Below are 25,141 nucleotides of genomic sequence, written 5' to 3' on the forward strand. Positions count from 1 at the left end.
AGTGTTTGGCAATTCTCAGAGGCCTCGCCTCTGGAATTTTCTTCTTCTATTTGGACAGATACAATTTTTTGACATTTGGGGCACTGTGGAAAGCTTATTGCTCTTCAGAGGCTTTACCTTATTGGTGATATTGGTATCTTTGTTTGTTTTAACCTTTTGGTTTAAAAGATAAATTGCTACTTAAAAGAGAAATTAAAATTACTTCTTAAAATATCAAACTTGTAGGATGTTCTATGGCTCCTAGTGTGCTTTATGATGAGTACAAAAGGAATGTCTGTTACAACAGGGTCCATGAAAGAGTGACTACTGGGAAAGACTTAATAAACTCAGTAATCCTTAACAAACACATGCAGCTTATGAATCAAACTATATATTTGAACTGTGGGGTTCAAAAGAAGCTTGTTTTGTATTCCTGATCAGGAAGCTTTAAATTGTTTACTTGTAATGTAGTGCTCCTGGGAATCTTGGCTCTAAAATCTTGAAACTCTGCTGCTTGAGTTTAGACACAAGTTTGCTAGCTCAAAGTCAGGAGCACATTCATAAACCTCTGTGGTACAGACACTGGGGAGGGGCAGAGAACCACACTGTAAGCGTGGATTACAGCTGAACTAGGAAGAGGTCTTGCAAAATAAGGCAGAGGTTCTGTGGAAATAGTATGTCATCATATAATTAGACATATATCCTGTGTCTGTAAAAGGGATCTGAATTAAGTTTGCACAGGCAACCTTAATTCTTGCATTTTCTAACCTTTTTGTGTGCTTGACTTTGCAACCTTAACATTTTTTAATGTAGCTTTTTGTATGTAGTTAAAACATAGCAGCAAATACACAGATACAGTCTACTTAGACTAGAGCAAAGAAGATCATATAACATGTCTTCACTGTTGGTCTCAAATCTTCATCCTAGCCATCCTAGCTGACTTTTGTTAAATGTTTAGCTAAATAAGTTACCCGTTTAAATAATGGTTTGTTTACATTTAGTGCTCAGTTTCTCTAGATAAAACACTGGTGGTTGGATTCATTTCCCAAAGGAAATTTATACTGTTTGTGTTTTGACTACGGTTCCTAGGCTGAGATCTGAAAAGATCTGTTCCCTGAACTTCAGTATGAAAATACTTTAACAAAGCATCCAATAATTCTGAATTGTTATCACCATTTAGATTTAATCTGAATACTTGTTGCTGTAGCAAATCTCTTTGATCAGGAAGGTAAATTCTGCATTCCCTTTAGAATTCTGATTTAGGCTGTTCCTTAAATCCAGAATGGGGCACACAAACATCTCATGTGAAAACCTTCTGGTGTTTTACCACTGCAATGCTGATAACTATCTTCTGGTAGGCAAGAGTCCTACCCAATAGGGGAGAGTGAGGAGTATCTTCAAGGTAGCAGTGGATTGCCATTGGGCCAGATCTTTGTCTCATTCAATAACCAGCATATTGGTTCATAAATATATTATTGGTTTTTAAATCAGTTGCTAGACTAGAGGCTGGTGGGCTAATATTCTTTGTCCTTACTGTTTTGAAGCAGATTCTTTTCTTTAAACTTCTCTACTGCTGGACAGTGCAATAACGTCTGTCTAAGAAAGCAGGCAAGTGGTTGGTTGAGGCCAATAATCTTTGATTAGGAAGGCTAGGGTTTTCTCTTAATACCTCCATCTGCCCTTCTCGTCAGAGGATGAAGTTAATGGAACTAGCTTTAATTTAGATTTAGCTTTAATTTGGAAATGCAAGCTTCCCAATGTTCTCACCAGTATGGCTCAGTCTCTTGCCAGGGGTGGAGGTACGGGCTCTGTCCAGTGTCAGTCCTTGTGCTCTCTTCTGGGGTTGGTACCAAAGATACTGCTTAGAAGTCGGGTATTCTAGTTGACAGGCAACCACATTATAAAAGACTGTCGACTATTTAGTGTATATAGGCCACGCACTGTCAGAAGGCAACAGTAGGTCACATGTGCCCTGGATCACATCTGACTGATGAGCTAGGAGTGATAGGCATATCAGTTGAAATTAATGTCATGTTTCTGGGAATAAATTACTTGTTTCTGGGATGCTGGCAAGGTCTGTTTGAAATGTCTTTTTAAAAGAAAATTTGCAAAAGTTAGCTCCAAGAAGATATTTTTTTCAAAAATATTGTGTATTCCATTTTTAATAGTGTTAACTTCTGAACTTGCCTTCAGAATTGTTATACACATGTTTAAGGTAACTGTGTACATGAAAACTAATTGGATTTTTCTGTACCTGGTGCAGTTCTAGTTAGTTAACCTGAATACTAAATTTATTTTAAAAAAAAGAAAAAGAGAGTGGGAGGGACCATTTTCCTTCTGCAATGGCTTGCTGTGTAAGGCAGGAGAATATCTCCAACTTTATTTTTAAATACAAAGGGGTACTGTTAACTTGAAAACTAGTCACTTTAGGGAAAATGCATTATCTTGTATATTACTCCCTCCTATTGAATCCCCTTTCCAATTTGTGTTTTCCCTCTGTGGTTTGAGAGAGACATTTCCTCCCAAATAGAAAATTGATTGTACAAGGGAAACAGTGAGGTTCACTGTCCATTCCGTGCTGCCAAATACTTAAAGTAAACAGTATGAAAAATACTTCATTACTGAAGTGACAGATGAATGTGAGATTTGTTATAAGTAATACTGAATAATGGTAAGTTTAAAAAAAAAATGTTCAGAAGTGGGTTCTAAAGTTAGTGTCCTCTTAAGTTCCCTGTCTCAATTCCCTCAGAGTGCTTTTTTGGGGAGAGGTGCTTTTATAAATAAAATGTATGTATAAAATGTAATTTATACTTAAATTGGAAGCTGAAGCAAGTGTAAGGTGGCTTAGTAACTTGCTATTGTCACCCCATGCTTTTTTCAAGTTTTGGTTTTGGGTCCTCATTCTGTTTCAGGAACATGTAGAAATGTATTAAATTTTAGTGATCATGATTCTTTCAACTTCGAATAAAATATAGTTGGATTTATTTATATATTTATTTTGGCAGAATGAAACTAGTACAGAGAAAACTGTCAATTCTATAGATCTTGAGAAACAAGACTCTCCTCCACCAAAGCCTCCACGGACCCGCAGGTACTGTTCACCTTCTCAGTTTTGAGCTTAGAGAGTTATAAAGTTTATACTTAAATGACCAATCCTGTCTCGTTTGATATTTCTAATGGCCCATATTTTGCGTGAACAAATAGATTTTGTGCAAGTGTAACAAGTATTAATTTACATAATTCCAAAGGCAAGTTAAAATGTAATTTACACAGCAATTGTTCCACCTTGTTCTAGCAATTTGTCTTAGGACACTGAATAAAAGTCTTGCATCACAGCAACACCACGTGTGATATTTAACAGAAATCCTAACCTAGTCAACTGTTACATGGTCTCAAGATAATATACTTCAGAGATTCAGACATGTATATAATTAAATTAATGTTGAAAGTATGTTTTAATGGGGTATATTTTGACCTTTGAATGTATTTTTGCAAACTTTAGGGGGCAAATTTACTGTTTTGAGTGTTGTAAATCAAGTGCTGCTTCTTTCCTGTTTGGGCTGTGAAGAGTGTGTGCCTTGTTTTTATAGTGTGCATATAGTTAACCTCTTCCATGCTTCCCTTAGTATGGGGTATTAGAAACTCTTCAAATTATATATTTTTTCCACCCGCTCAAAAAAAAGAAACAAATAAAAAACAAAAGAAACTTCTTAGCAAAGCCTTGTTGGCAAAACAAAACAACTTTGGAATATGGAAGCCAAGCTATTTAAAGATTATCCAGAAAAAGTAAGGAAAGCCTTCAAAAAGGTAATAGTAAACTTTTTTGAATCACCATGGCTCAGATTTTTAAAGCTATTTAAGCGTTGTTGCACTCAATATCACAACACCTAACTGATTTAGGAGTCTATGCATCATTTGGGATTTAGGCACTTAGGAGTCTACGGACTGGTCTGCACTGGGGGTGGTGGTGGTAGGGGGAATTGATCTAAGTTACGCAACTTCAGCTACATGAATATGTAGGTGAAGTCAATGTACTTAGATCTGCGGTAAGTTGACGGCTGACACTCTCCCGTCTACTCCGCCTGAGCCTCTTGCCCTGGTGGAATACAGGAGTTGACGAGAGAGCGCTCGGCTGTAGACACGATAAATCGATCCCCGCTGGATCGATCGCTGCCGGTCGATCCAGCGGATAATGTAGACAAGCCGTAAATCAGCAATATTATGAAGACTTTTAGGCTGCAGCTAATGTTCTGACTGCATAGTCATAGCAATAGAAGCAAGTTGAAGGGAGGATGTTTTAGAGCTTCCCCTAAATTGTCTATTTACAAAACTAACAAAGACATTTACTTTGTCATATTTCCCCCGATCCTGTAGTATCTAATGCACACAAAAGCTATTATAATGCTATTTTTGGTTGTGTACAGTATATGCACAAACTTACATACAGTGTTGTCTGTTATACATTGCTATTTAAAGGTTATATTTGTAAAGGTAAAAAGGAAGAACACTTTAATAATTAAGAGGAATGGTTTTACCAATTGACCTTTTATTCATTCCAAGAGAAAAAACTTAAAACTGAGAAGTTGGGAGACTGGATGTACAGATGTAAAATAGCTTGCAGAGACAGGCACACAGGGCTCTAGAGATACCTCCAGAAAAAAGAGAGTGAAAGGAAAATATGAGAAATGGAGTGACTCTAAATAGTTAGTTTTTTGCTCCCTTTCTAGAAAGATAAACATAAGCAATTGGAACTTTAAAGCAGGCAATAGTTGGGAGACAGCATGAAGAAAAGATGGTGAAGGAAGACCTGATTTTTTGGGGGTGAGGGGAGAATCAGATCTACATAAGAGGCGCCACTCTTTTTTGGGTGAGGTGGGGAGTGTGTGAGCAGCTGAGACTTCTGAATAGCCAAATTTTTGGTGCACATGTTAGATACGTGCCTTGTTATATCTAATGTAATATACCAGGTAACTTTCTCTGGCACTTTTTCTAATATTTCCTTATTTTCAACAATATGTAAACAATATAATTAATCTCCATCTCAGAATTATCTGCATGTTGAATTGCTTAAACCCCCTTTTTTGCTTTTTATTTTTCTCATACTTGTTTCTCTTATCAAACTAGTTTTAAATTGAAGGGTTCTAAGATTTTTTTTTTTTCCTTAAGGTCAGAAACATTTTGGAGAAATAATATGCAGTTTCTTGTTTTTAAAAAAAAAATATGAAAAAACGGAGGTACCTGATGATGACTGACCAGCAAATTTAGTACCTTTATTTTTAAGGGCATAAAGGAAGATACAGGAAATAACCAGTCAATGAATATTTTCTTTGCAAAATATTTAGACATATAATGGAATTAGTGACTGCACTTGTGAGGAAATGAAGCTGTTCAATCAACCAACTCATTTATAGAGTAATACTGATAGCATTTTTTGAAACATTTACTGTTTTGGTAGATACAGCATATATTTGGTCTTTATAAAATATTTTATATAGTACAGTATAAAAATGTTTTCAGTTGGTTAAATACCATAGCACAGATTAAAAATTGTATGACAGATGTTAGTTTTTACCATTAAAAATTAATCTCTTCCAAATGGAGTACCACAGGGTCAAGTCAGTATTGGGGACATATACTATTTAATACTTTAATGATCTAGAAGAAGGCCGAAGATCAGCATTAATCATACTTGCCAGCCTCCGAATTCGAGGAATATTAAACATAAGGATGATGTATCCACACTAAGTGGCTTGGAGAGATTAGAACTGTGAGTTGTATACAGTAAAATGGGATTTAAGACTGAAGTCCTTTTGGCTGGAGAGAAAAATAGCATGTGTACAAACTGGAGATAAAAGCTGTCTAGAAACTAGTGAGTCAGAATGAGTGGAGAGAACATGTAAAATGCATCTGAGATCACATTGCAGTACTGTTAGAGAGAAGTTAATTCTGTTCTCAGAAATAGTGATTTAATTTAAAACTAGATCCACTTTGACTCTGTGTCAATAAATGATTGTTTCAGAGCTAGAATATTTCATGCAGTTTTGCGATCTACTTGAGGGTACCAAAAAAATGCAGAGGAAACCACATGAGTGGCAAGGAAACCTTATCAGGATTAGAAAATAAAATGAGATCCTGAGTAGGCTAAATTTAGAGTCTGGAAAGGATGTCTTACAGGAACGTAATCAGCCTAAACAAATACCTTCAAGGAAATAGAAGTGGAAAACATGTTCACATTCTTGCAAGATGACATGGAAAGGGGCAATAATTTTAAGGCCCTTTTCCCTAAGACTGCCCTACTTCTCTCCTGTCCCTCTTCTCTTACCCCCCACTTCAGTAGTTTGGACATTGGAGCTATTCTCAGAAGTGGTGGTTATTTGGGAGAATATTATGTAAGAGATTTAGTGGGTAAAATAGTCCTGAAAAAGGTGTGGCATTCAGCTCAATCTGTGTGGTCTTTTCTGACCCCTGCTACTGTACCTTTGCATGACTTTTGGAGGTGGGACTAACTTCTGCCACTTCGTAGTTTCTTATGGTGGAGACAATTATTGTTGTAATGCTCATGGTGTGCCAGATGCATCCCAAATGCAGATGAAGATATAGTCCCTGGCTGGAGAACCTAAAATTTAAAAACCCAAATGGAGAAAACTTTACTTGTATGTAACAATCCTATCAGGGTGACACCCTCATGTCTGTCTTGTTATACTGTGTTGTCTTGTTATCTTGCACACTACTATCCTTCCTGTCTTTCTCCCACAACAATTCCAAATTTTAATTCCAGTGCCACTATGCCCCTTCTTTTCAATATTCTATTTCCTTCCTCCATATAGGTGAGACTAAAAATATTAATAAGATAAACAGAATCGCTAAGTGGGTTACAGACCTCTTGTTTCTGGATATCTCCTTGTAGAAATGTTTTTTAGGTGGGATTTAAATAGGGTGCAGTGGCTTTTACTGACCAGTTCCACATTCCTAGTCTATTCTGAATAAATTGCTTGTTCAAGTATTTAGCTTCCTTCAGGAACATTGGTGGAAAATGTTTAATCTTCTTTAGATTAACATTTTTAAGACTTCCAGTCAAATGGGTACTTAAGAGAATATATATGTCCAGTTTCTAAAGGGGTTAAAAGCAAGCAACTGTTCTTACCCAAGGTAGTAACTTAAAAGGGGGAAAACAATAAGACCTTTTATTTTCTTTACGTAATGCTCTTTGAGATGACTTTAGAAAATGAGCAATCAAAAATTGCTCCTGTCTTTAACACTAATCAGCAAGCTGTAGGTTTTATAAATTCTTTATAGCTTTGCTTTTAAACAAACTGAATGGAAAACTTCACTAACTGTATGCATGCACCTGAGTAACTGTCTACATGTATGATATGCTCAATTAAGCAACAAAATTTGTTAGCGCATGAATGAATAGGCCATGGGATATATTTAATATGTTATGAAGCACAAGGCTTGAGTAATTTCAGAAACCCCCAAAAATTCATGAATGGTCCATCAGTCCAGGTTCTGGAGAATCTTTGGTTTTATAAATCTATTTACCTTTTTTAAAGATTCTTATCTTTCTGTGTTAAGTAGTATGATAAAAAATAACTCTGTGCTAGCTTTATTGAAGCAAAGAAACAAAATTACTCTTCAGAAATCTGGTCCTAAAACTGCTTTTTCTGCCCCCCAAGAGTAGTGGCATGACCACTGAGCCATCACAATTGAGCAGAGTTTCTCACTGTAGAGATGGAGGAAGATGGAGATGGCAGAGTGGAGTAAGGAACTGGGCCAGCACATCAAATCCCTATCAGTCTTTGCTTCTGCTCTAGAGCTATAGAACTCCTACTGCTATCACAAATTACCTGGATTTCATGTCCCAAAAATCTGTGGATGCATTTTGGCAAGAAGTTATTTTCTTACTATGGCATCCCACTAACATGCCCTTTTCTAGCTCTTGGCTCACATTCCCATATGACCCCCCTAATCATTCCTTTTCTCTGCACTTCACTCCCCACTTACATGTGGTCAGTGGTAATACTACTTACCAGTTTCTGATTCTAACCTTTTTCCTTCCGTTATTGCAGGGATATGTTTAAACAGTTTTTTTATTCTTTAATTTTCAGTTGGCTTACCTATATATTTTCTTCTGTTCACTGTATCCAACTGTTACAGTTCTTGAATTTCCCCTCACGTACATAGTTTTTTATTAATGTTAACAGTTACAATAGCTATGGAAAAAGTTTGAATACAATTCCTGGAGTGGGTCTTTTTTATCTTAGCTCTTCCTGACTGATCATTCTAGCTTCCTCTGTTGAAGGTTTAGAGGTTTGATCCACTTGGGAGGGATTTCTGAATATGGTCTCTTAGAAGATAAAATAATGTGCTCTCTGTCAATTTAACTTCATATAACTGTTAGCCTGAGTTTTATCTGCGAGCATAAAAGTATAATTGTGCATTACGTATTTTGCCACAGCAACCGTTGGTGTATAGCGATTGATAAAATTATAATAAACTTTCATATACATATTAATGGGGTGAGATGTTGCCAAGAGGATTTTTTTTGTAAAAGAAAACAGGCTTATACCGGAAATAAAAAGAAAATCCTTTAATGCTTCATTGGGTTGGGTGATCTTGGGATATGTCTACACTGTAGTGTAAGCCTGGGCTCAGACTCAGGCTAAAACCCTAACCCTTCCCCTTCAGTCTACACACAGATCTCTTGAACATGTGCTCTGACCCAGGGTCCCAGGACCCTGTGAGCATGGAGGGTTGGTCTGAACCCAAGTCAAGATGGTACCCAGGGTTCAAGCCCTATTGTTTTGTAGTATAGTGTAGGGATGTTTTGCAGCACCCCTCCTTTCCTGGACTCTGGTCCTTGGAGTCCACCAATAATATCCCACAATGCTATCGGCCAACTTCCTTTGTCCTCTGTCTCCCAAGAATGAGCAGTTGACTCCATGGAAATGGAAGCACCCGCCTTGTTCCAGTGCAGCAGTTTGGTGTTTAACCCCTCCATTTTTTTCTGATTGCCAAGCTGCAAACACACCCTAGGAAAACCTTCAGTGTTTGCAATGGATACTGACCAGATGTCCCTTTACAAAGAGTGCTACTTCATGGTCATAGGAGCACAGCCAGATTTTGGTTAATCTCTGGTGCAGGGCCAGAAAAACTGGGTTTTAGTAAGAGTACTAGGAGTGACCATGAATACCAGCTACTAGGAAAGAAGATGGTGGCACTGGAAACTTACCGGACTGGCGATCAGTGCAGAAAATGGATTAAGCAGCTCAAGAGTACCAGAAAACCAGAGACCACAAATGCATCTCTGGCTGCTCACCACCATCATGCCCATTTTATGAGGAGTCTGACTGGGTGCTGGTGAGTGCACTGAGTCATCAACTGTGTATGATGACCTGGTAAGCTGGGATGGCGTCCAGCTGGTCCCAGAAGCCAGCATGGAAATAAATAGGAGCCAGTAGCAGGTGGCAAATGAAGTAACACTATTGGTGAAACTGGTCCTAGGAGGCAGCTTTGCCACAGGAGCAGCTGCAGCACATCTTGAGGATGTACTCAGAAGAGCTTTTTTTACACCCCCTTGGAGGAACATTCCACTGCAGAACTGGCAGCCGAAACAGAAGAGGGAGAAGCTACCCCAGAGCCAAGTAAGTTTCTGGGTCTATTTTTGTGTTTATTAATATAACAGTGGGAGCAATTTCTACTGTAAGAACCAATGCAAAAGAGATCAGCCCTAGATAGAAGCATGTATCCATTAATGGCAGATTGCATGCCAGTGCCGTGACATCGCGATGCCACCCTCGCCCACCACAGGGAATTCAAAGTAGAGACCAGGAAACACAAACAGTAAAACAAGCCTATAAAAAGAGAATTTTTACTGGGAAGGTGCACATTTTTTCTAATAAATTCCAGTTTGTTAAAATAATAAACTAATATTACTTTCCCTGTATGTATGTCGCTCAATACTCTGAGTTGGTAACAAGCTCCCTGAAAGGACTGAACTGTACGGTGGGGAAGAGGTTCATATGTAGTTCATTTCTTTTAAATGTGGTCTGTACATTCCATGGGTGATGAAACCACCAGTCCCAAATATGACTGGGGAGATTGAATTCAGTCCATAAATTTGCCAGGGGGGAGAGGGACTAGCTGTCTTTTTTTCATGCAGTCCTAAAAGACTGTATCGGAAGCCATAGGAGGTCTGAAGCCATGTGGAAGCTAATGCAGTATCCTATTGATTCCCCCTTGAATTCTGACCCAAACCCATAGCAGGAACTCCAGATAGTTAGTCACATTTTGAGGAAAGGTATTTTTCAGGGCCACCTCAATAGTTCACCAGCCCACTCCATTTATGGATTTGGTGTTCAGTCACCATATGTATGAATACTTTGGTGGCATGCAATTTTTCTCACTGCGATTTAATCTGGCTGTGTCCAAGGAGCTTCTGTGGTCTGGAGAAGTCCTCTGCCAATATATTGACATTGAGTATCAAAAAGTAACATTTTCTATCCTTGAAATTCGAAAAAGACTTTTATTTGGTGCTCCTGCATAGTGATATTCAAGATCTGTGTCTTGTCCTGTTCCAGGCCTCTCAAACTCTACATGTTGCAATACCTCCTTAGCTTGCCCACATTGCAGAAGCCTGACTCGTCGTACCTTCGTAAATGGTTCCAGGAGGAAGTATGACTAATTTGATTGAAGTTCTGGACTGGGCCAATAAGTAGCGTGAGTACCAAAGGCAAAGGGACTTGCGGCAAGAAGAAAGACATACTGAGAGGCAAGTGGACAGGCTTGGGCTGGCTTTGCAGCTTGAGGACAAGGTAGCAGCATGGAAACAGGCACTCTTCACGGATCCTGGAACAAGAATGGCAGCTAGAGGAGGAAGAGAGAGCACAACAGAGAGTTGTTTGAGTGGCTGCTACCTCTAATGGCAGCCAAAGTGCAGGCTCCTGCTGCACCTGCACCATGGCCTTTGTCCCCTCCATGGTACCTTGGCCTGCATTCCAGGACCAGCTTGGACAACTCCATGGCTGGGTGGCCCATTCACTGGGACCCTATTAGTGACAGGACAGGGCAAATGTGTCTCATGCGGTCCTCAGTATTGAACCTCTCCCCCATGGACACCCCTGTCCCGGCTGCAAGTGTGTGGAAAACATGGAGGGTGTCTTGTATATAGTTCAACTATTTGCACTTGTTTATGCACTTGGCTCTTGGTTATTTTTAAAGCTTTTGGTGTTGCTGATTTGGTGTGCTAAAGGCAGCTGGCCTGCCAGGCAGCAGTTTAATATTGTACTTTTCCAATACATGTCTGAAAATAAAGATTTTCATTTTGTAAAGAAATTTTATTGTCACGGCAACACAACATATATACTAAAAATAAACGCATGGGAGATCGTATGCCAGAGGTGGGGAACCTTTTCTGTGTCAGGGGACATTGACCCATCAAAAAAAATCAGTGGCGGTCTGCATACGTTCAGCTCACTTGCATGGGGGACATTGAGGTTTGGGGCTTCCACACACAGCAGGGCAAGCCAGTGCGCGTGGCTCCAGCCCCCCCGTGAGCGTCGGCTCGCCCCACCGAAGGCGGGGGAAGCCCCAAGTCTCCCTTCCCGGTGGGTGAGTTGAATGTATGTGGCCTGCAGGCTGGATGAAAATGAGCGAGAGAGAGGTTCCCCACTCCTGTTCATGCAAAACCCATGTCTCGATACAGCTATAAACATCAATCTACACTATTTTCCCCCCTCCCGCCCCCGCATTTCATAATAAGCAGTCATGTCATTCAAAAGGACAGTACAGGGTGATCAAATCCCCTCCCACAAAAGTAATCAGTGCTTACCCGATCCCCACCCCCAACAAGCACGTTCATAAACATACTATTCTCCCTCTGCCACTGGCCCTTGCCAGTCCATAATGTGGGAACACAAAGCATCCCTAATTTCTGTTGCCCCGGTGTATCCAGCTGCAGCTGTGTTAGGTGCACTTTGTGGCTGAGTGTCTGTCATATTTCCATTTGGGAAAATAGCTCACCTTTGGCTTCACAAAGATTATGAAGAACACAGCAAGCCACAATAATGGTGGCTTTGGTGACACTGAAATCCAGACAGGTCTGTAAATATTGCCAGCAGGATTTCAATAGGCCAAACGCACATTCCATCACCACTCTGCACCTGCTGAGACTGTAATTAAACCTTTTTTTGCCAGGGCCTCTAAGATCAGGGTATGGTTTCACAAAGCAAAAAGGGACATGCTGGGTCCCTGAGAATAACAGTGAGTACCTGTTTATGACAGTCATGTGGTGGGAATAGTGTTCCAGCCTGTCTCAGTTGGTGGGAAAACCCTGGTGGTATGAACTTTTCCAGTGCAGTCAACATTGAGGTTCATAATTCAGCCTCTTTTGTCCACAAGGTCCTTCGTAACTATGGAGTAAGACCCTTTGCGGTTTATGAATTCATGTGCTCCTTGAGAGGGGCACACGATGAGCATGAGTCCCAGCAATGGCCCCATTGCAGTTTGGAAACCCTCTGTCACACTGTTTGGAGTGGCTCATAACTTTGAGTGCCTACCTCAGGACAGACAGTCAAAAACAGGGCAGATACCCCAAACTGGTGGTATGTTCTGTAATTTGATTTCACCAGCCCAGTAACAAATATGAACTCTTGGATCATTGTAGTAGTCTTACATGGAGTCACAGACAGACTGGAGAGCCCAAGGGGACTGTCTTGTCACCAAAAATCACAAAATATTCAGGTTGTTTCTAGTCCCAAGAGACCAGTCACGTACCCTAGATCTTACACCAAAAACAACACTTGTAGCTAATCCTGTAATAAACGATCTAAAAGTTTATTAACTAAGGCCATGTCTAGTGTAGACGTGATAAACTGATCCCCGATTGTTCTGCCATCTACTCCAGAACTCCACCATGACGAGAGGCGGAAGTGGAGTTGATGGGGGAGCGGCTGCAGTTGATCCCGCGCTGTGAGGACGCAAAGTGATTCTAAATCTAAGATGCATCTACTTCAGCTACACTATTCTCGTAGCTGAAGTTGCATATCTTAGATTGATTCCCACTCCCCCCCAGTGTAGACCAGGCCTAGGAAAAATAAATTAGTTATTTACAGGTTAAAGCAAGCAAACATATATACACAAATGAGTTACCATCTATGGTTTCTAAAGGTGACAGAAATGTAGTAATCTCTATGTTCAGAATGTTTTACAGGGTGGATCCAGGTTGACCCTGGGGATCTATGCTTTGGTTTGGTGTCTCTGGCCCTGTGAGAGTTCAGACAGCAAAGAGAACTATTTCTTCTTGTGAGCCCCTTTTATATGGCCTTTCACCAGAGTACAAACCAATGGGATGAGTGCTCCTGCATATAAATTCTTCATGGGTGGATGGGGCAATCAAGAAAGCTCTTTGTCCTAGAGGGCCCACCAAGTCTTGATAGGTTTCAGAGTAGCAGCTGTGTTAGTCTGTATTCGCAAAAAGAAAAGGAGTACTTGTGGCACCTTAGAGACGAACCAATTTATTTGAGCATAAGCTTTCGTGAGCTACAGCTCACTTCATCGGATGCATTCAGTGGAAAATACAGTGAGGAGATTTATATATATATATGTCTTGATAGTTTGTCTTGATGGGTGGTGAGAACCACTCTTCCTGTCTCTGTTCACAAGTTCAAAGCAGGCATTTTTACAATTTTATAAAACAAACTTCTATCTTACCTTGTAACATGGAATACAGACATTACAAGTGAGATTAATGCATGCAGCAATTTACAAGCATTTCATAGTCTAAATATATCCTTATAAAATTAATACCTATTCAGAACAAACCTAACATACAGGTGAGCTGGTTTGGTTTCCATCTATGAGTTTGTCAGTTAACACCTATGGCCTTGGCTAGAGCTGGCACTTGGTTTACTGGCATCATGCCATTCTCTCAAAGCCAGTGATTACTTAAGAATATTCCTTAAGTAATATGCCTGTCATGTTGGGTTAAACCACACACCTGCTTGTCTCAAATCTCTGCCACCATTTACCAATAGTCGACTTTCCAGCACCAAATGGGTGGCAATGGACCTGTAACAGTCTGGGACAGCCAGCTTCTAAACAGTTACAGCAATCTGCTTCTGGACTTGCATGCCCACCCTCATGCATATGATCTTATACAGGAGGGTCCAGGGCAAGCTGCTCCCAAAGCTTCAGAAATATAGCAAAAGTTCTGGACCCTGCAAAAGTTCTGGATGTTGTGAAGGCCAAGACTATAACACCTGGCACTGGCCACTGTAGTAAGATCGGATACTGGGTTAGATGGACCTTTTGGTCTGACCTAGTATGGCCATTCTTATGTCAGCATTTGAAACCTGTGAAAACCTTTATTTGTAGGCAGATACACAAGCAGCAAATTAAAGATCAACTGGAAAGCTGCACATCTGTAAGATACCTTCCTTTCTAATGGTATGTCTACACTGCAAGGTAAGCCCAGGGTTAGCAGGACTTATGTCAGGGGACCCTGGGTTTGAGAATCCATGATTGCCAACCCTAGCTTAAAATTTTTTTGACCTAAGCTGGGGCTCTGGTGTCCACACTGTAGTACGCAGACCCAAGTCCAACCAGCCGTATCCCATCTAACCCAGTATCCGATCTTATGATAGTGGCCAATGCCAGATGCCCCAGAGGGAATGAACAGAACAGGTAATCAAATGATCCATTCCCAGCTTCTGGCAAACAGAGGCTAGGGACATCATCCCTGCCCATCCTGGCTAATAGCCATTAATGGACCTATCCTCCATGAATTTATCTAGTTCTTTTTTGAACCCTGTTATAGTCTTGCCCTTCACAACATCCTCTGGCAAGGAGTTCCACAGGTTGACTGTGCATTGTATGAAGAAATACTTCCTTTTATTTGTTTTAAACCTGCTGCCTATTAATTTCATTTGGTGGCCCCTAGTTCTTGTGTTATAAGAAGGAGTAAATAACACTTCCTTATTTACTTTCTCCCCACCAGTCATGATTTTATAGACTCTATCATAGTCCCCCTTAGTTGTCTCTTTTCCAAGCTGAAAAGTCCCATCTTCATCTCTCCTCATACGGCAGCTGTTCCAAACCCCTAATAATTTTTGTTGCCCTTTTCTGAACCTTTTTCAAGTCCAATGTATCTTTTTTGAGATGGGGCAACCACATCTGCACACAGTATTCAAGAGGTGGGTGTACCATGGATTTATATAGAGGCAATATATTTTCTGTCTTATTATCTATCCCTTTCTTAATGATTCCCAACGTTCTGTTCGCTTTTTTGACTGCTGCTGTACACTAAGTGGATGTTTTCAGAGAACTATCCACAATGACTCCAAGATCTTTCTTGGGGGGTAACCGCTAATTTAGACCCCCATCGTTTTATATGTATAGTTGGGATTATGTTTTCCAACGTGCATTACTGTGCATTTATCAACATTTGTATTTCTTCTGCCATTTTGTTGCCCACTCGCCCAGTTTTGAGAGCCTTTTGTAGCTCTATGCAGTCTGCCTGGGACTTAACTATCTCGAGTAGTTTTGTGTCATCTGCAAATTTTGCCACCTCACTGATTACTCCTTTTTTCAGATCATTTATGAATATGTCAAATAGGACTGGTCCCAGTACAGACTCCTGGGGGACACCACTATTTACCTCTCTTCATTCAGAAAACTGACCGTTTATTCCTACCCTTTGCTTCCTATCTTTTAACCAGTTACCAATCCATGAGAGAACCTTCTCTCTTATCACATGATAGCTTACTTTGCTTAAGAGCCTTTGGTGAGGGACCTTGTCAAAGTCTTTTTGAAAATCTAAATACGCTATATCCATTGGATCCCCCTTGTCCACGTTTGTTGACCCCCTCATAGAATTCTAGTAGATTCTTGTTTCTTGATGTTTTTCATTTTTAATCACATGAAAAGGATGTCTTAAGTACACTTTTTGTCTTGTTTTACTTCCCAATAGAATCTTCCAGTAACATTCCTTAATGGTTTTGGAATTATAACAAGTTATAACACAGTACAAAACATTTAAAATGTTTCTATAATATGAGCAAATAGTGATTCCTTATTGAACATAATCATCTTTAGGTAGATTGTGTTTGAACTTGATATTGGCAAAATGTTAAAAAATTAAGAAAAAATTTTGAGTGCTGCCACTAACTTGTGAGTAAAAACATTTCATGCTGTCCCAATTTCATCTGATAACAGCACCGTATAGTTAATTCTGGGAGCCGTTGAGTCGGGAGGTTCTTTAACTAGTTTTCAGAGTAACAGCCGTGTTAGTCTGTATTCGCAAAAAGAAAAGGAGTACTTGTGGCACCTTAGAGACTAACCAATTTATTTGAGCATGAGCTTTCGTGAGCTACAGCTCACTTCATCGGATGCATGCCGTGGAAACTGCAGCAGACTTTATTTATGCACAGAGAATATGAAAAAATACCTCCTCCCACCCCACTGTCCTGCTGGTAATAGCTTATCTAAAGTGATCATCAGGTGGGCCATTTCCAGCACAAATCCAGGTTTTCTCACCCTCCACCCCCACACACAAATTCACTCTCCTGCTGGTGATAGCCCATCCAAAGTGACAACTCTTTACACAATGTGCATGATAATAAAGTTGGGCCATTTCCTGCACAAATCCAGGTTCTCTCACCCCCTCACCCCCCTCCCAAAAACCACACACACAGACTCACTATCCTGCTGGTAATAGCTCATCCAAAGTGACCATTCTCCCTACAATGTGCATAATTAAGGTGGGCCATTTCCAGCACAAATCCAGGTTTTCTCACATCCCCCCCACCCCCATACACACACAAACTCACTCTCCTGCTGGTAATAGCTCATCCAAACTGACCGCTTTCCAAGTTTAAATCCAAGTTAAACCAGAACATCGGGGGGGGGGGGGGAGGAAAAAACAAGAGGAAATAGGCTACCTTACATAATGACTTAGCCACTCCCAGTCTCTATTTAAGCCTAAATTAATAGTATCCAATTTGCAAATGAATTCCAATTCAGCAGTTTCTCGCTGGAGTCTGGATTTGAAGTTTTTTTGTTTTAAGATAGCGACCTTCATGTCTGTGATTGCGTGACCAGAGAGATTGAAGTGTTCTCCGACTGGTTTATGAATGTTATAATTCTTGACATCTGATTTGTGTCCATTTATTCTTTTACGTAGAGACTGTCCAGTTTGACCAATGTACATGGCAGAGGGGCATTGCTGGCACATGATGGCATATATCACATTGGTGGATGTGCAGGTATACGAGCCTCTGATAGTGTGGCTGATGTTATTAGGCCCTGTGATGGTGTCCCCTGAATAGATATGTGGGCACAATTGGCAACGGGCTTTGTTGCAAGGATAAGTTCCTGGGTTAGTGGTTCTGTTGTGTGCTATGTGGTTGTTGGTGAGTATTTGCTTCAGGTTGCGGGGCTGTCTGTAGGCAAGGACTGGCCTGTCTCCCAAGATTTGTGAGAGTGTTGGGTCATCCTTTAGGATAGGTTGTAGATCCTTAATAATGCGTTGGAGGGGTTTTAGTTGGGGGCTGAAGGTGACGGCTAGTGACGTTCTGTTATTTTCTTTGTTAGGCCTGTCCTGTAGTAGGTAACTTCTGGGAACTCTTCTGACTCTATCAATCTGTTTCTTTACTTCAGCAGGTGGGTATTGTAGTTGTAAGAAAGCTTGACAGAGATCTTGTAGGTGTTTGTCTCTGTCTGAGGGGTTGGAGCAAATGCGGTTGTATCGTATACCTGCCTTAGTAAATCTCAGACTCCAGTATTACAGTATTCGTGCCTGTTGATACAATAGCCACACTGATTTTTTTATCTAAGTACTTTAGACTGAGGAGAATTAATTTTATTCCTACTGTTAGCTGCAAAGCCAGAGCTTTGATTAACTTGCAATTTAGACTTATTTCGGTACAGTAGAACTCAATTACTTCAGCTCCAGCAGTGATGTGCTGGTTCTTTAGGATCTGAAGGAGATGTTTAAATTACACAGGTATCTTTCAGTGAGCCAAGTCCTTGAAGCTCTCTTACCTAATTACTTGGTAGCTTTGTTTGCTAGAGAATAAGTAAGACACCTGTAAAGGAAAAGGATAATGGGAATTGGTGTTCAGTAGGATGAAAAATGGTAACTTTTTTCAAACTGATAGTATCCTTTAGACCCAACATTTAAATGATTAAACTAATTACAGCTGAAATATTTCACAAACGTACAAAGGTAAAGGCAATGCTGAACGAGAAATGGGAAAATAGAAGGCGTGAGAAAAGGAAATTGGTGGTAAAAGAAACATGACAGTGTTTCCACATCATCCTGATTTAGTTTCTGTTTCTATAGAAAACACAATAGTTCTTTATTTGGGAGAGGAGATTAGAATGTTGATGATGATACAAGTCAAATTGCCACTTACTGTGAATGAAGCTGCATGCCGTAATGGCAAGCAATTCCTCTGCCACATTTCAAACTCTGAAGAACCTTTTAACACATATTCAGTTAGGCTAAAATTAAAAACAGTTCAAGAATCGGTTGGCTGCTAATAATTTGTTAATGGTGATTTTAAAAACATTTTTCATTTAACTATTTTTTTTACTAGAAAATCACCAGTGGGCTATTTTTGATGATTCCTGAGGCATGGGTATATGTTTTAACCTATAATTCAGTTTCTGACAAGTTAAGCAAATTGTAGTGTTTCTCCCTTATGGCTGAATAAGATCTGATGCTTAAATAAAGTAGAATAATATGGTGTCTAGCCTCAGCCCACTTACATAGGGTTTAATGTTCCTCTTTTAATTATCCAGAAGAATGCAGAGCTCAGTATCTATTTTTGGTTGATCATAGCAGCTGCATTCCATGACCTTGACATCACTCTTTTATTTGATGATAAAACTCCACAGTGTGTTAAACAGAGTAACCATGGATTGAGGGTTTTTCATTTGGACGCTAGCCAGTCCTCATTTAAATCTGAACTACATTTTGCCCTATTTTAATACAGTTGCACTTTTCCACTAAGCACAGAGTGATTTAAAATTTAAATTGTCTATTTTATTAATCCTTTGGTGCATGGTTGGAGGATGGGTGCACTTATAGAAATGCTTTTCCATATTTGCATTACCCAGCCTCTTCCTATTATTTGTCATCTCACTTATTGTGTTTATACATTTTTAGATTGTAAACTTTATTGGGGGCGTAGATTATCTTCCTTTTCTGAAACATCCAGTATACTTTAGGGCACTATACAATAAATTAGCTTGAGTTAAAATTATTTTTAAAAAGTAACAAACTGTTAACTTCCAAATCAGAGCATATTCAGATTTTATAATGAAAGCTGTGTAATGATTATGAAAATATAGTACATCTTTATATTGAAGTTCATTTAAATGCTATGAGGAGTAATAAGGTGATTAAGATCTAAAAGCTTTTCTCCCCAGGGCTTACTGTGACAGATTTCATAGGAAAAAAAAATACTTATGTCGCTACATAAACTATTCTTCACCTTTATACAAGCTATGAAGATAACTAAGCAGTTTTTAGTATCCTGGAAACATCTCTCCTACTCTGCTGGAAGCAGCAGATCTAAGTCATAAGGAGTTTTTCTTGTGCTCTTTTGGGTCAGTCTCACCTCTGTTTTGTTTTTGAAAGGTGTCAGTAATCTGAAATAGTATTTCACTGTTTTTAGATAAACTTTATCTATAAATCCAGGGACAAGTAGATGTTCTCCAGAACACGAAATAGCATATTAGAGTCTAATTTTAAAATCTTGTTCTTTAATGGCTTGCTGAATGTTTCAGAAATTCATTTACATAATCTTCAAGAGTGGTGCAGCCTTCCTGTAAAAGTGACAGGCACATCACATCACATTGACATTTTAGCCAAAGTCTTCCTGAGGATGTGAACAAACAAATATTCAAATATATTACAAACCCAATATTTGAATTCACATAGCTCTGTTACTCCTGTTTGACAAACTATAACATCTTAAAGCAATGACATATTACTTAAGAAGACAATAGGAACCTGTTCCTGAGAGGTGTTGATCGTCCACTTTTCAGAATCAATGGATGTTGCAGGTGCTCAGCACATCTCTGGTTTACGCTCTGTGAGAATTGAACCAAATTTTTCTAAAGAATGGCTCCAGTTAACCACTCTTCTCTTAATTACAATAAGATGGCTGCAAGAGATTTTTTGCCAAGCCATTTTTAACAAGCTAGAAGGGATATTACTAGATATCATGAGTAAAATTCCTGTATAGTGAACCCAAACGTTAGAATCAGCTGTTAGGCCAAAAAACATTGAAATTCCATTATTTGGATTCGCTTATGCAGAAAAACAGTATTCAAAGTCTGTCAAAATTCCAATTTTTTTCTTGCATCAAAATTTATTCATATCTTATGGAACTTGGGCATGAAGCCTGGAAAACGGATGTCCCGTACTCTTTAAAAGCCTAACCCAAGGTTTGAGTTCACTCTTCTGGGTAAAATTTCTCACTCCTTTTTTTTCTTTCTTTTTTTCCCCTTTCATGTAGGTATGACATCACAAGGGCAATTAATTGTATAAACCACATAATTGTTCTTGCATATAATCCTGTGCTTGACACATTTTTCCCTTGTAATAATAATGCCATCTGCTGAATGAAAGTGTCTTAATGCATTTTTCTTAATTTTACTGTAGGGGAAATTGATTCACTTTCAGTAAATGTATTCAAATCCTCTTGTGGAAATGTGGTTATTGAAAAATTACTCTCCAAAGTTCATCCACTGATATCGCATACCCAAGTATCAAAGTCTCTAGCATACATGACACCAGATTATATTTAATTGCTTCTGCATCAAAAATCTTCATAAAAATGTTTTACTCTAATTCTTTTCCCCTGCTTGCATTAATTTCACACCCCAGTAGATAGTATGCTTTTTATTCTCATAGTGGAAAAGACCCCCCAATTTTAATGGCTCTGTAAAAAACCTACCTCTATATAACAAGTGATTCCTGTGTGTAGACTTCTTAAATAAATCTTAAGTCATTTTAATTATTTTAACATCAAGAAGACCTGTTACTTCAGTGTCACCTTACAGTAAATTTTATTAGATACCTATTTTGTATATCTTACACACTCCTACCTAAAATATTTCTCCCTTTCTCAAAAACTACAAACTTTCTACCAACACTTAATAGAAATAGTATAAATTGTAAACTCCTGTCAAAATCCAAAATCTACTAATTTCACTAAAACAAATTTTCAGAGGTGTCTTTGACCTTACCCCTGTTGCTTTTCTCTCCCAAAAAAGGTGGTAATGAAATTTCTTGTCAACAAATCAGATACTCCAATAGATGAATCTGTTTTATATACTGTGTGTAACTCACTGAAGCTATGCCATCGACATGTTAGTGTATAAACTAATGTTCAGAGTAAGAAAAACTGAATCTATATTCACAATACTGCCATTAAATCTGTGGAGAAAATGTGTTTTGTTTAAAATGTCTCTAAATGTCAAATAGACTTTTATTTGGGGAGGATGAGGGCAACAAACTGAGCTAGAAGTTGAGAGTGATTGAGTACCAAAAAGAGTCTGTATCTAAGATATCTTTTGAAATATTTCTATTTTTGTTTAAATATAGGGATTTTTTCCTAGCTTCATTAAAAGCAGTGGTTTTTACAGGGCGCTTTATGCTCCTATGAATCCAATTGCGTTTTTTTCCCCAGAAAGTCTTTCAGGGAGTATCGTCACAATGGCTATTAGCCAGGATGGGCGGGTATGGTGTCCCGTAGCCTCAGTTTGCCAGAAGCTGGGAATGGATCACTTGATGATTACCTGTTCTGTTCATTCCCTCTGGGGCACCTGGCATTGGCCACTGTCTGAAGACAGGATACTGGGCTAGATGGTCCTTTGGTCTGACCCAGTGTGGCTGTTCTTATGTTCTTAAGAAGGTCTGACCATTCTACAAATGCTCTGTAGAGTCAGCTGTGGGGAGGAAAGTGAGGGAAAATCTGCTTTGAAGCTATTTTATGGGTTAAGGTTTGTAAGATCTGGCCTTAAAAGTTAGTATTTGTGGCATTATCAAGCATCTTTTTCAAGTTATATTTTGGAAGACTTATCAACTATTCCCTTGCCATTTATACTGTTGTGCTTGGTTCATATCTGCTCTGTCAGCCATATTATACAACCATTTTTGGCAAGCAGTAGAAGTGTTACCCATGGTTTAAGATTAATGTATGTTGGATGTTTCAGAATTTTTTTGAGCTATAATATCAGATGTGATAATGCTGAAGTACAGAGAATTTACATAATTACTTTTTTGCAGTTGTCTTGTAGAAGGAGATGTTAAGGAAGAAATCTTGCAGCCTCCAGAGCCTCACCCAGTACCACCCATCTTAACACCATCTCCTCCTTCAGCTTATCCGACAGTCACTACTGTGTGGCAGGACAATGATAGATACCATCCAAAGCCAGTTTTGCACATGGTTTCATCAGACCATTCAACAGACCTCAATGAAAACTATAATAAATCAACAGAACATTCAGGGAAAAATGAACCCAATGAACGTGTGGAGAAAAAGCTGGAGCGCAACTTAAGTTTTGAAATTAAGAAGGTACCTCTTCAGGAGGGACCACGAAGCTTTGATGGGAATACTCTTTTGAACCGAGGACATGCAATTAAAATGAAGTCTGTTTCATCTTGTGTAATGCATAAGAACTCTAAGCCACTGGATCATAGTTCAGGGGATTCACTTGTAGACTCTTTTCAAAACTCTAGTATGGAATACAGTGTGCCACAATCTAACAAAGCCGTAGTAGCTTCACTGGAAGGGCTGCAGAGCCAGAAGGATTCTGATGCTCCACCAAGACCAGACCGTCTGCTTCTCAAAGAGAAGGAGCATGCCATGTGGTCACTACATGGGCCTGAAAATGCACTGCCTACATCTGCATCTGAGGCTATGTCCTCAGATGTCTTAAGTCATAGTATTAAAACTGCCTCTCTGGTACCAAACCCCACATCTCAAGTGGAATGCTCTTCCAGTGAAACAGTTGATCATCGGGGCAGTACACTTTTAGTTAGAGCACCCCTCTGTTTCACTAATCCTCTTCATTCCGATGATTCTGACACAGATGAGAAGAACGTTGATGGAGCCATGACCAAAAGTATGTCTAATATTTCAACCGCAAGTGCCACAGTTTCTGCTTCAACTAGTACTGAAAACATTTCTTCTAGAAAAGTATTATCAATGTCCATTGCTAGACAAGATGTTCCAAGCATAAGACATTCTGAAGAGGAAAAAGGTAGGTGTTTTTTGTATTTCAGCTGTATTTGTCACTTTTAATCTGTAGAGTGGGAAAATATTTCATAATTTAAGACCGTATTTCAAAGAAATATTTAATTACAAATCTTAAACTTTAAATTGACAGTATGGCTGCTTCTGCAACAATCTAATTTAGTTTCCCAATCTCCTGTGAGTTAACCCTGTTGTATTGTTACTACAAACCTTGATAAACTGCCTTGAGTGCTGTACTGAGAAACATTTACTCCATGAATAGCCTGTTTCTACCTTTTCAACAGTCTCATTCTTCTCATCTGAAGTTAGGTTGCCCCTTCATTCCACCACTTTGGATACTTGGAAATATTAGTGTAAATTTTTTGTGTACTTAACAAATATCACAGTCTGTTAAATGTTGGATATCCAATTAGTTTGGATAACTACATTCACAGTAAAAAAAACCAAAAAAAAACCACATAGCAGCAATACTCCCTTCTGAGTAATTTATCTGTCCAGTCACCACTGTCTGATGGTCACCACTGGTTAAAGTAAAACAGTTATCTTTGCTTTATCGCTCTTTGAGAAACGTGTTACGCTGTGAATAGAAGATGCATTTCTAATACTACTGTTGGGCTCTGTGGTTTTTGCAGTTCGTTGCACCAGAACGGGGTGAGGAAGGTAGGCTTACACCCTAGTTCCATTCAAAAGAGAGATGTTAAACATAATTGAGCAGGTGACATCAAACACTAATGTGCAGTGACAGTCAAAAAGCTAACAATGTTAGGAGTCATTAGGGAAGGATAGATAAGACCGAAAATCATTATGCCACTATATAAATCAATGGTACAGCCACAACTTGAGTACTGCGTGCAGTTCTGGTTCCCTTATCTTAAAAAAACAAAACAAACCCCACACACTGAGAAGAAGTACAGAGACGGGCAACAAAAACGATTAGGAGTATGGAACAGCTTCCATATGAGGAGAGATTAAAAAGACAGGACTGTTCACTTTCGAAAAGAAAGGACTAAGTGGTGATGTAATACGGTTTATAAAATCATGAATGGTGTGAAGAAAGTGAAAAAGGAAGTGTTATTTACCCCTTCACATAACACAATGAAATTAATAGGCAGCAGGTTTAAAACAAAGGAAGTACTTTCTCACACAACACACAGTCAACCTATGAAACTCTTGCCAGTAGGTGTTGTGAAGACCAAAAGCATAACTGGGTTAAAAAAAAGAATTAGAAAAGTTCACGGAGGATAGGTCAATGAATAGCTATTAGCCAAGATAGTTAGAGATATGGCCCCATGCTCTGGGTGTGCCTAGACCTCTGACTGCCGGAAGCTGGGAATTAATGACAAGGGTGGCTCACTCAATAATTGCCCTGTTCCGTTCGTTCCCTCTGACACATCTGCACCAGCCACTGTTAGAATGCAGGATACTGAGTTAGATGAACTATTGATCTGACCCAGAGTGGCCATTCTTATATTTTTATGAACCATCACATATTGACTAAATCATTCAGATTTGTGGCATCAAGTAAACCATGCTTGACAAAGTTCTTGAATATAGTTGATGCCTTTTTAAAATTAAGATAATTATAAGGAAGCAGTTTACTGATTTTTGTGCGTGCCACCATCTTGAATGGCCCAAAATGAGGTGTTCAGTGATATGAGATGTTGAAGTCAACTTTCTTAAACAAAAGGTGATCCCTTTGCTGCCGCTTCAGAGAAGCGTTTTGGAAGTTTTTATATTTTTTCCTAGGCTGTGCTTCTGTCAGAAATGACCTATATTTAAAAGCATACTATCTTTTGACAAATCTAAAAGAACGCTATCTTTACAGGTGCTTCAGGATTAAATTCTTTCTACAAGCATAGCTTGCACGTAGACTAAGGGTTAAAAGTAGCTAA

General features: G+C 39.1%; 1 protein-coding gene across 6 annotated transcripts in view; it reads left to right on the forward strand.

Moving 5' to 3' along the window:
- Positions 1–25,141, forward strand: part of PTPN12 (protein tyrosine phosphatase non-receptor type 12) — a 150,572-nt gene that overhangs the window by 102,894 nt on the left and 22,537 nt on the right. For all 6 annotated transcript variants that reach the window (XR_012156837.1, XM_073328578.1, XM_073328580.1 and 3 more), the window contains exons 12-13: positions 2,985–3,070; positions 22,280–23,256. Coding sequence is in view for 5 of the 6 variants with exons in the window: in XM_073328578.1 (XP_073184679.1) it covers positions 2,985–3,070; positions 22,280–23,256 (1,063 nt within the window). In the remaining variant the exon portion in view is untranslated. The remainder of the gene's footprint in view (positions 1–2,984; positions 3,071–22,279; positions 23,257–25,141) is intronic.

The sequence above is a fragment of the Lepidochelys kempii genome, chromosome 1 (assembly GCF_965140265.1).
Source record: "Lepidochelys kempii isolate rLepKem1 chromosome 1, rLepKem1.hap2, whole genome shotgun sequence".
NCBI lineage: Eukaryota > Metazoa > Chordata > Testudines > Cheloniidae > Lepidochelys > Lepidochelys kempii.